Raw genomic sequence first — 12,690 nt, 5'->3', positions numbered from 1 at the left:
ATTACATGTATGGATGTGATTTTAAAGGAAATTGAGGAGATAGGAAATGGTGATCTCCATGATTCTGTCTTTGTGCAAAACTGTAGCAATGATTATGAGCAGAACACCTACCGATGGCAACCTGATAGTATATGGAGAGAGAATTGAATGTGTGGGAGCTTTCAGTTGCCTGGGAAGTACAATATTGCAGAAGCGTATATTGAGACCATTACGGTGTTGGGATATGGAGTGTGGTGGAGGAGTTCCTTTCTTCTAATCTCCCTGTACAGCTACTTCTGTTTCTCCCAAAATAACTATGTCATTAGCAAAGACAGAATCGTGGAGATCACCATTTCCTATCTCCTCAATTTCCTTTAAAATCACATCCATACATGTAATAGAAAATAATGGCACAACTGCACTATTCTGAATTTAACATTTAATGCAATTTATTATTGTTTAATTGCCCCATTCTGAAGAACTGTGTGTATCTGGAAAGTGCACTGGGCACTAATGATACAACATTAGCAGAATAATAGTTTATTAAGTAAATTTTACAATCGTGTATCCTTCTTTGTGTCGGTACTCAGGCCAGTGGGAGTGCGGTGCACAGCCTCGGGACTCACTGACACTGTCTGAGCCGTCACTGGCAGCCGTCAATCTGGAATAACTGAGGTGTCGGGCAAGTGGCAGGCCACACTGGTGATCGGCTTAGCCTGTACGATAAACCTCGCTGCTCGGCAGACCGTGCTTTTACACGAGAAGAGGTGTGCTCGAGTAATCTCTCACCAGCTCTGCACGGTGTGGAGATGAGCAACGGCATAGTTTTTCCACCGAAGAAGGCTAGAGATGTCAGTGACTGCTTAAGGATACTAGTCGGGTGCAGCAGCGGTTATCACACCTCCCAAATATTGTGACAGGTGGATAATGTTCCAGATACAATCAGTTCGGCTCAGCAAGCTGGAGGTAGAAGTCTCAGAGTCTTCTCACCAGTGGCCTCAAGGTCGACAGCTCCCAGCGACCTGGTGCGTCAGACCAGAGGGGTAGCCGCTTCGAAGGGGGAAGATATCTTGGCTAATGTTAACAGCATATCACAGATTTTGCTTCATAACTGGTATACTGCAACTTAAAGATGGAGGCCGAGGCTCAGAATCCTGAGTATTTACGACTTCATGTCAGAAGCAATACATCGTATGTGGCTGGCAGTGACCAAATGGGGCATACTTTTCCAGTTTCATCAGCAGTCTTCACCATCTCTTTGTTTTGAAAGAATAGGTTTCAGGGCTTCAGCTTGTTGCCCTTCTGCCAGCAGCAATCTAATAGGTGTTCTTATAAAATTAACTCTCTCTCTCTCTCTCTCTCTCTCTCTCTCTCTCTCTCTCTCACTCACCAAATCACACTGTGCTGTGAGAATGACAGGATGTCTTCTGTTGCTGATGTCATTTTGCTGTGTTTAAAATTCAAACACTCTTGCTTGTGTGAGGTGAGACAATATCTTCGGGGTTTGCTCTGCTTTCTGCAATGTCAGTATTTTGCCTGTTTTTTTGTTTTGATTGTTACACGGGTCATTGGCCTGGCTTGAATTGTCTTGGTGCTTGATGGAGAGGACTTGGAGAAAATTTTACATCTGCTCATAATACATTCCTATTTTGTAACAGCACCAAGGAATGGGACTGTCAAACTAGATGTACGGAACAGGGGAAGAAAAGGATCTAATTTTTTCATAAAGTGTACAACCTTGTGAGGCATAAGGGCGTTCCTGTGTTTAAAACTTCTTCTATCGGTTATGACTTACAGCTAGGAGTGCCGTGTAATTAACGAGGTGGATTTGTGCAAGTTATGAACGTGCAAAATAGTTTCTGCGATCAGCCTTGCAGAACACGAGAAGAGAGAAAATCAGAAATAAGGACATCGTAGGAGAAATAAAGGTGGCTCTGTCAGTGGCAGAGAGCCAGAGCACTGCACAACTCAAGTGGTTTGAGCGTGTGAAGAGTGATGTGTTGTGCGCTGGTTGAGATGGAATGAGAATGCTGCTCAGGTAAACAGTGTAGAATGACTTTATTTGGATATTAAAGAACATGAACAAAAGTTCCTCCATGAAATAAGTTATTTGCAAGGAAAAGAAACAATGACTTAGAGTAACAAAAGGTTAAATTCTAGATTGACTAATAAACAACTGGAGCAAGTTAAGTGCTGATCACCACTTGCAACTGTTCGGAAGTTAATCATACGATCAGTATAAGCTCGAAGTCTTAAATAAAATCGCTCTTAAGCTCATAAGCACAGCACAGCAACTGTCTCTCAATGATTCATTATGTGATCAAAAGTATCCGGACACACCCAAAAACATATGTTTTTCTTATTCGGTGCATTGTGCTGCCACCTACTGCCAGGTACTCCATATCAGCGACCTCAGTAGTCATTACACATCGTAAGAGAGCAGAATGGGGCACTCCACGGAACTCACGGACTCGAACGTGGTCAGGTGATTTGGTGTCAGTTGTCATACACCTGTACATGAGATTTCCGCACTCCTGAACATCCCTAGATCCACTGCTTCTAATATGATAGGGAAGTGTGAAGGGACAAGTACAGCACAAAAGTGCACAGGATGACCTTGCCTGTTGACTGACAGAGACCACCGACAGTTGAAGAGGGTCGTAATGCGTAATAGGCAGACATTTATCTAGACCATCACACAGGAATTTCAAACTGCATCAGGATCCACTGCAAGTACTATGACTAGGCGGGAAGGGAGAAAACTTGGATTTCACGCTCGAGCGCCTGCTCTTAAGCCACAAATCACACTGGGAAATGCCAAACGATGCCTCGCTTGGTGTAAGGAGTGTAAACATTGGACGATTGAACATTGGAAAACCGTTGTGTGGAATGACGAATCACAGTACACAATGTGGCGATCCGATAGCAGGGTGTGGGTATGGTGAATGCCCGGTGAATGTCATCTGTCAGTGTGTGTAGTGCCAACAGTAAAATTCAAAGGTGTTGGTGTTATGGTGTGGTCATGTATTTTGTGGAAGGGGTTCGCACCCCTTGTTGTTTTGCATGGCACTATCACAGCACAGGCTCACATTGATGTTTTAAGCATCTTCTTTCTTCCCACTGTTGTTGAGCAATTTGGGGATGGCGATTGCATCTTTCAGCACAACCGAGCACCTGTTCATAATGCATGGCCTGTGGTGCAGTAGTTTCACAAAAATAACATCCCTTTAATGGACTGGCCTGCAAAGAGTCCTGACCTGTATCTTATAAAGCACCTTTGGGATGTTTTGGAATACAAACTTTGTGCCAGGCCCTACCTCTCCTAAGTGCAGCACTCCATGAAGAATGGGCTGCTATTCCCATGAAACCTTCCAGCACCTGGTTGAACGTATGCCTGTGAGAGTGAAAGCTATCATCAAGGCTAAGGGTGGGCCAACACCATATTGAATTCTAGCATTACCGATGGAGGACGCCACGAACTTGTAAGTCATTTTCAGCCATATATCCCCGAATACTTTTGATTACATAGTGTACCTTAGTGAGCTTCTGACTGGTGGACTACAGATACAGCTGCCACCTGGCCCAGAGAGCTAGAAGGAATAACTAGTGTAGTAGTTAAGATCGAACTCATGATCGCGTTGCACACTGTTGCACCCTGCTGGCGACAGGAAAATATTGTCTGTGATGACAGCAATGTGATTATAGAAGTATTCTCCACTGACAACGGGCTCAGCGCCTCTCGTGCTTGCTGCCAGACACTTGGGGGACAACAGATCGGCATGTTGTTGATATCGTTGTTGAGAACATTTAGCGACGTGCGGGATGAGTGCAGTTCATTTTTTGGGTTGCAGGCATCTGCGCCTGTTGCTTCATATGAAGCTTAAAGTGCGGCCATCCGTGTGATGCAAGTGTGTCTCAAGTTTGCAGGATGCTGTTTTGTAGGAGTTACTCAGCAAAGGGGGTGAACGATAACGGCCTGCTGAAACAATAACTGTATAAAATGGACAGGAGAAAAGACCAATAGGGTGATACAGAAAAAGATGGCTGGATCAGATTAAGGAACATTTGTGGCTTAGAGGAGAGAACTGAGAAACTGTATCCATCCACCCATCCTGATGTCGAAGCTCTCCTGTCAGTGTATGCTTACAAATGGATTTGCTTATGGTGATGGCCTGCTTTGAACAAAACATAATTTTTATTTGTCCTTTTATTTTCCAAACACGTTTCACTGAAGTTTCAGGGCTATCAGTAAACTTCTTATTATCTTCCCATAAAACAGGAAAAAATGCTCTTTAGTACTTGTACACACACAAATGTTAGGTTTTAAACTATTTACGTATTTGAAAAAAAGACAGTTTTGTATGTATGCCACATGTTGTGGTTTTCCTGGGTTTTTGTTATTTAATGCAGTTGTTTTGTTTCATAACAGTTTGTTGTCTGTAACTGCACAGAAGAAGGAGGGGGAGAGAAAAAAAAAAAAAACGCACACCACACCCCCACACACTCTTTCACATAATATTAGTAATGGTAGATGCAACCATAACATCCCCAGTCATAAAATTTTGGAGTAAATAACTATTCTACATCAAGTTCTATATGGTTGCTGGTGACAAACTGTGAAACAAAATAACTGCATTAAATAACATACAATCCAGGAAGTCCACAGCATGTGCTAACAAGGTAAACATACAAAATTTCATCTGGTTATCAAATGTGTAAGTACTTTCTTAAAACCTCAAATTTATATGTGTAAAAGTAGTAAAGAGCATTTTTCCTGTTTTATAGAAGCATATTAAAAAATCGCTGATGATGGTTAAACTTCAGGGAAACCTGCCTGGGGAATACAAATTGGGTTTTGCTCAAGGTGGACCTTTTCCAAAAACAGATCTAATATAAACACAAGAAGAATATCTAGGTAGAGCAAAATGGAGACAAACTGTTCATAAGCACAGTAGCTGGCTTGCTAGAAGGATATGAAGATGGTGGCAGTGGTTTCTTGTTCAGTCCCCTCTCCAGTGTTGTAAACGCTGTTCCCTCTGTCCACTCCACTGTCTGTCCTCTTCCCCTTCTCTACCCTCCCAAACATGCATGGCTATGACTGTGAGAAGTGAGTGCAATAGTCAATATGCTGGACTTGCACTGAGGAGGATAACTGTTCAAATCCCCATCTGACCATCCAGATTAGGTACTCTGTGATTTCCCACAAATTGTTGAGAACAAATTTGTGGATGTTCACTTCAGTGGCATTGTTGTCAACAGGATGTTAAACACTAATCTTTATTCTTTCCTTCCATCAGCATGAGGCAGAACAACAACTGGGCATATTGCTGCCTGTGCTGACTTGTTAGTATTACTGGTGAAGAGGTTGGAACTAATATGCAAAGTTGTTGAATGCTGTAATGTTAATGTAGTAAAAACTGAAGTGGTAAATATTCGAAGGCCGATGGATAGAGGTGTGGCTGCTATCTCACTGTAATATTTTATAAAAATTGCGTTGATGTACTATTTAGCAACCTTAAAAATGTGTTTAAAAGAAGGAATTGTCGCTTCTGGTTATAAAACTTTTATTGCGGTGTACCATCTACTGATTCCAATTATCCTGTCATTTTTCATGTGAGTGTGTGTTAATGCACTGTGTATGCATGTGCCAGAGAGCAGTGTAGGCCGGCACAGTTTTCCCGGCTCCGGTTGTCGTGTGCTTTCGACTCGTAATGACTGGTGCGTACGGTGAGAATGCAACTCCGGAAGTGTGCAGAGGATGTGGATGGAGTGTCTTCTATAATTGCCCCTGCAGCCACCAGTACAGCTGCCCCGTTGTACAGTGCCCTACTTTGGAGTCCTCGTATGAGAAGGAAAGGAGGGTGACGGGGAAGAATAAAAGTCGCCTGCTCAGCCTCGTGATTTGTGTTTCAGGTGCTGTGCCTCTCTCCGACGTATGAACTGGCAATCCAGACGGGTGAGGTGGCTGTGAAGATGGCGCAGTACTGTCCGGAGATAAAGTTGCGCTATGCTGTCCGCGGCGAGGAAGGTCAGTATATAAATACGTGATTGATGTATTCACACCTGTGTTTAAAGTTGTGCAAAAACTTTTTGAAACTGAATTAAATGACACACTCACTACTACTACTACTACTACTACTACTAGAAAAAGTTGAAAAGAAATTCAGGTGTTTTTTTAAACATCACATTTATTTCACATTCATTTGTTATTTTTACTGCATATTGATACAGTCTTGAAAGACAAAATGTTATTTTTCCCCATAATCTCCAACCCTTTGAACTGCCTTATGCCACCAATGAGCTTAGGCCTCTTATACGTGCACATAGAAGTCAGAACCGGCTTGTTTCAGCCATTGTTTAGCAGTCTGAGTCACCACCTTCAAATCTTGCCCTGTGAAGGAATTCCTTCAGTTTGGTAAAGAGGTGGCAGATCACTGATGTAGGGCAGTGTTTGTGTTGCCCATCCAAGCTTTGTAATGACCGAAATGTGGCTGGGCATTATCATGCATAGTGTTTTTGCAGATAATGTCAGATGCAACACATTAGAGTGTTAACTTTAAGGGTTGCCACATATGCATCAGAATTGATAGGGCTATGATGGCATGACATGCCCGAGCAACTGTTCTTCCTAATCGATAAACACAGTAACTGCCACCTTTCCTGTTGAAGGCACTCATTTCAATTTCTTCTTTGGCGAGCTTCTACGATGCCATTCCACTGATTGCTTTTCATCTCTAGTTTGTAGTGGTGCAACCAGCTTTCATCTCCTGTCATACTTTATTGCGAGGAAGTCAAATGCAGAATTCTTTACCTGTTCCAAAAGCGTGCAGCACCTTGTCTTGTGTGTGTCTTTGTGACCATTTGTCAACAGTCTTGTAACCGACCTTTTGCATAACTTTTTCATCTTAAAGAGCCATGTCTGAAGTCTGTTCTGTGCTCGGTCCATTGCTGTGCAGGAGGTCCTGAATATTGGCATGTCTTCTTGCCAGACAACTACTGTGCTGTGATCGAAGTGTCATCCCAGTATACCATCTCCAGTCTCATGGGACTGTTTGTGGCTGTCTCACTCTGAGAAAACAGGAACTGTATAACAGCACATAGCTTCAGACAAATATAGAGTTTAGAAGCTATCTTGACAGAATGCTGCAACAGCATGATAGAGGAAACGGTCTGAAATAACTTTTAGTAGAAGTAGGAATAGTAAATATGTAGAACAAAGGTTGAATTTTTGAAAAACGTTTTGCATTTCTTCTGGAGTGACCCTATTGTTATTGTTATTATTATTATTATTATTATTATTATTATAAGAAGAAGAAGAAGAAGAAGAAAATTATTATTATTAGACCAGTCTGCAGGATATCAGCTGATTGAAAAGAAATGTTTGTCTTTAATTGCCTATTTTAGTTTTTATCTATCATGTACAGTTTTTTCACAATGGAATAGCATTTATTTTACATTTAGTTGTAGGAACTTATTAGGACAGCAAGCAGTCTACATGAAAATGACATGATTTTTATGTCAGATGGGTAGCTGAGCAAAGCAAAAGTGTTGGCAGTGTAAAGGTTTGGCCAAATTTGGGACTTTTGTGCCCATGACTAAAAATGTCTTGCACAAATTGCTTGTAGACCACAAAAAAATATTGCACCTGCCACTAACAATCAAATTGGTCTCAATGATACGGTTTGTAAGAGAGCTACAACAATATCAATCCTGTTTTTAAGAAAGCTTCTGTGATATTTCCCTTTATCAGTGAAGAAAAATTGTAAGCTGAAATTTTTATTGATCTCAGATTTGCAAATTGATGGATTATAGATCAATAAATGTAGTAAATGATACAGAAAAAGATAAAAGGACTGCCTTCAAGTCTGTTACTAAAAACTTTCTGGTGAATAAGAACATGGGAAAATTTCAAAAACCCAGTTTTTGCACAGGTGTGGAAGTTCACAACAGACACCCACATGTTGACTATTTCCCACAAAGTCTCTGATATTTTTCTGAAAAGTGAAGAGAATGCTTTCACCAGGACATTATGGAGATGGAGAAGAGATACCAGAGAAGATGGAAGAAAGTATGATGGGCGACACTTCTTGGATGTTGAAGAGTGCAATGAAGATGAAGTTCCTGTCATGAAATCTAAAATGATAAAGTTTGAAAGGTGTAGCAGTATCCGTGTAATGTGACTAAGAGATCTTTTTTCATATTTTCAGTATACAAGGTCTGTTCTAAAAATTCCGGAACATTTGCAATTTTTGTGCCAATGGTGTGTTGAAGAGAATTTGTTTGGCATTCCTGCTCACGCCTGTGTTTAATGTGTAACTGACAAAAGTTTCATTGTCACATGTTAGTTATTGTTCACTACTGTACTGAGTACAGCATTGTTTTGCACAGTTTGTCAATTTTGAGATGGCAGAGTTAGAGGAGCAATGCATCTCCATTAAATTTGACGTCAAACTCGAGAAAACCTATACAGACACACACCAAATGATGCAGGAAGCCTACAGTGAGGAGTGCTTATTCTCTACTCAGTGTTACGAATGGTTCACATGGTTTAAAGATGACTCATTCAGGATGCCCTTCGATGTCTACTGATGACACTCATATCAGGAATCTCAACAAAATTGTGTGTGCCAATCGAAGACGGACTGACTGATAGGTTGCTGAGGAATGTAACATTTCAGTTGAATTGTGTCGTGATATCCTGACACAGCATCTTGGAATGCATCATGTTGCCGCCTAGTTCATCCCACGGCTCACGAGTAAAGACCAGGAAGAGCATTGCCTCACAGTCTGTGAAGAGCTTTTATATTGCACAAATGAAAATGAGATGTTCCTTAAGAGAATCATTACTGGTGGTGATAGGTGGGTCTACTGTTGTGATGTTGAGAACGAGATTCAATCTTTGCAGTGGGTCGGAAAAGGTTCTCAGAGACTAAAAAAAGCTTGGCAGGTCAGATCAAATATCAAAGCCAAGTTGTTGGTTTTCTTTGACTTTGAAGGATTAGTTCATCATGAAATTGTGCCACAGGGATGAACTGTTAATTGATGGTTCTATTGGGACATGTGACACCTGCAACAAAATAGGGGAAGGAAAATGTCTGAAATGTGACGATACAATTTATGGCTGTTGTCCATGATAACACACCTGCACATTCATTCCTGTTAGTGCATTAATATTGCACAAGATACAAAATCGCTATGCTGCCTCACCCTCTGTACTCTCCATACCTTACCCCTTCAGACTGTTCTTTTTTTTCCAAAGTTGAAAATCCCATTCTAAGAACAAAGATTTGCAACAATAGATGAGAGAAAGAAAATTTGCAGACGACACTTTGTGCAGTCCAGCAAGAGGTGTACTGAGACTTCCGGGAGTGAAAACTGTGTTGGGAGTGGTGTATCAATTGTGGAGGAGAGTATTTCGAAGGAGGGCATACACAGTAATTAAAAGGTAAGCGTAGAAAAATCTTGTGGGCAAAGTTCTGGGATTTTTGGACCAGACCTCGTACACCTAAAAAAGATAAAACAAACGCTATGAAAATATAGACAATAATTGAAATTTTGTTTCAATATTTGTGCTTCAATTTCTTAAATCTTTAACTAATGAGATCATCTTATGAAAAATTCGGATGTGGTAAAACAAAATGACAGAAACTTTCAGAATCAGAATTACAAACTGATTCTAGAAATCTGTTTTTGAGAAATCATCTGAAAAAATTGCAGGCTTGTATTAATGTTTTTATCTGCAAATTGATCACTTAAGATCATGCTACAACTTTTTAATTTTTTTTTTTTTCTTGTTTGTCCAGAGTTTCTTGTTTCCGATACTCCTTCATACAGTTTCTGTGCTCTTTCTTTATTGTTCTGCCCTTGTTCTTCCAGTCTTTGTATTCTTATTTTGCCTTGAAACCCATCCAGACTTTGTATTCTGTTTAAAACATGTCCCATTCTTACATGAGGGCTTCTGGGGCTTTGGACCTCTCTATGTATTTCTGGGCTTCTTTAATTCACATTGTGGTGCACTTCTTGTTCCAGAAGTAATCAAATGTTTGAATGGTATATGTTTGCCCATTCTGTACAGTATCCAAGAAATTCTGGCATCCTTGTCCTGATGGTTTTGGAGAAATCTTCTCCACATTCTGCTTGGCTTCTTTGTTGCTCCAAAGTTCCTAGCTGGCTTCAGTCTAGATTGCATTCATGATCTTTGATGGGATTCTCCTTTCCAGCATCTCCAATTTCTTTAGCTTTTTGCTTGAGAGGAATTCACTGGCATACAGGCATACACGGTATTATAGTGTTTTAGTTTGATGTCATAGGAGATGTCCTTTTTGTTGTAAAAGATTGTCTGTCCATATGGTCTCTCCATTTTTGAGATCTGATCACCTACCACACCTTTTTGTAGTCCATTTTCTGGTATGGTGTAACCAAGGGACTTGAATTTCTTTGCCATTATAATCTGATCTATGAGTGTTTCAAGGAAATTTGGTCCATATTTACCATTTATCACAAGTCTGTAGTGATGCTCAGCCCTGTTCTGCTGGCAATCCTTTGCAGGAAGCTGATCTGGGCAGTCCCTTTCTCTGGGCTTTCTGAGAATATTGCACAGTCATCTGCAAAGGCCAGACAGTTGACTTTAATTCCTTCAAATTTTTTCCCTAAACAGATCAGACTTATTCTTCTTCTTCTTCTTCTTCTTCTACATTATTATTATTATTATTATTATTATTATTATTACTGTCTTCACTTTCTCAGACGTTAAGTCCGGTTAAAAATGGAGTGACGCGGACCTTGATCAAGCGTCACTTCCTTTTAACTGTACGGTATGTGTTATATTGCATTAGGAACTTTCGGGTAATTGAACATGTATCAATAATTACGGATTTCTGTAGCTGTATATATATGTTTGGATGTAGCTGTATTGCATTGATGTATTGGTGGATATTGTGTGGTATGACTCCTGTAGTTGATAGTATAATTGGTATGATGTCAACTTTATCCTGATGCCACATGTCCTTGACTTCCTCAGCCAGTTGGATGTATTTTTCAATTTTTTCTCCTGATTTCTTTTGTATATTTGTTGTATTGGGTATGGATATTTCGATTAGTTGTGTTAATTTCTTCTTTTTATTGGTGAGTATGATGTCAGGTTTGTTATGTGGTGTTGTTTTATCTGTTATAATGGTTCTGTTCCAGTATAATTTGTATTCATCATTCTCCAGTATTATTATTATTATTATTATTATTATTATTATTATTATTATTTCAAAAACATTGTTGGTGGTATCAGTGTTTCAGCTATAGTTTTTGAAAATAATTACAACAGTCTAGAACCCAAAGCACATTTATTTAAAGGTGACTGGTTTCAGTTGGTGGACAGTGGTTGTGTATGGAGCAGGAACTGGTGCATGATTATGTAATGATCAAAATCGGTCAATTTTGAATAAACGTGTATTACAATCTAGACTCTCATAATTCAGGGTGAATACACACTGGGAAATCCAGGAAAAACCTGGGAATTTTTTCATCCACGAGAAAAAAATCGCTATGCTGCCTCATCCTCTGTACTCTCCATACCTTACCCCTTCAGACTGCACTCGTGGCAGACTCTACGAGAGAGGCGCTCTGCATCGCGGTGTAGCTTGCTCGCCAGGTTTCGAGAGGGTGCGTTTCTGGATGAGGTATCGAATATATTGCTTCCCCCTACTTATACCTCCCGAGGAGATCACGAATGTAAAATTAGAGAGATTAGAGTGCGCACGGAGGCTTTCAGACAGTCGTTCTTCCCGCGAACCATACGCGACTGGAACAGGAAAGGGAGGTAATGACAGTGGCACGTAAAGTGCCCTCCGCCACACACCGTTGGGTGGCTTGCAGAGTATAAATGTAGATGTAGATGTAGAAAACTGGGAGTAGACCGGGAGTTTTTCGGAAAGTTCTGGGAGTTTTTCGGAAAGTTCTGGGAGTTTTTCGGAAAGTTCTGGGAGTAGTTTTTCGGAAAGTTCTGGGAGTAGTTTTTCGGAAAGTTCTGGGAGTAGTTTTTCGGAAAGTTCTGGGAGTAGTTTTTCGGAAAGTTCTGGGAGTAGTTTTTCGGAAAGTTCTGGGAGTAGTTTTTCGGAAAGTTCTGGGAGTAGTTTTTCGGAAAGTTCTGGGAGTAGTTTTTCGGAAAGTTCTGGGAGTAGTTTTTCGGAAAGTTCTGGGAGTAGTTTTTCGGAAAGTTCTGGGAGTAGTTTTTCGGAAAGTTCTGGGAGTAGTTTTTCGGAAAGTTCTGGGAGTAGTTTTTCGGAAAGTTCTGGGAGTAGTTTTTCGGAAAGTTCTGGGAGTAGTTTTTCGGAAAGTTCTGGGAGTAGTTTTTCGGAAAGTTCTGGGAGTAGTTTTTCGGAAAGTTCTGGGAGTAGTTTTTCGGAAAGTTCTGGGAGTAGTTTTTCGGAAAGTTCTGGGAGTAGTTTTTCGGAAAGTTCTGGGAGTAGTTTTTCGGAAAGTTCTGGGAGTAGTTTTTCGGAAAGTTCTGGGAGTAGTTTTTCGGAAAGTTCTGGGAGTAGTTTTTCGGAAAGTTCTGGGAGTAGTTTTTCGGAAAGTTCTGGGAGTAGTTTTTCGGAAAGTTCTGGGAGTAGTTTTTCGGAAAGTTCTGGGAGTAGTTTTTCGGAAAGTTCTGGGAGTAGTTTTTCGGAAAGTTCTGGGAGTAGTTTTTCGGAAAGTTCTGGGAGTAGTTTTTCGGAA

At 40.6% G+C, this 12,690-nt stretch overlaps 1 protein-coding gene across 1 annotated transcript in view; it reads left to right on the top strand.

Moving 5' to 3' along the window:
• Window positions 1-12,690, top strand: part of LOC126426974 (DEAD-box helicase Dbp80-like) — a 147,379-nt gene that overhangs the window by 81,605 nt on the left and 53,084 nt on the right. Inside the window, exon 5 of the mRNA XM_050089131.1 lies at window positions 5,893-6,007. Within this exon, the coding sequence (XP_049945088.1) occupies window positions 5,893-6,007 (115 nt within the window). The remainder of the gene's footprint in view (window positions 1-5,892; window positions 6,008-12,690) is intronic.

The sequence above is a fragment of the Schistocerca serialis genome, chromosome 11 (genome assembly GCF_023864345.2).
Source record: "Schistocerca serialis cubense isolate TAMUIC-IGC-003099 chromosome 11, iqSchSeri2.2, whole genome shotgun sequence".
In the NCBI taxonomy this organism is placed as follows: domain Eukaryota; kingdom Metazoa; phylum Arthropoda; class Insecta; order Orthoptera; family Acrididae; genus Schistocerca; species Schistocerca serialis.
Note: the sequence above shows the minus strand (reverse complement) of the source record. Positions and strands in the feature narration are given on the sequence as shown.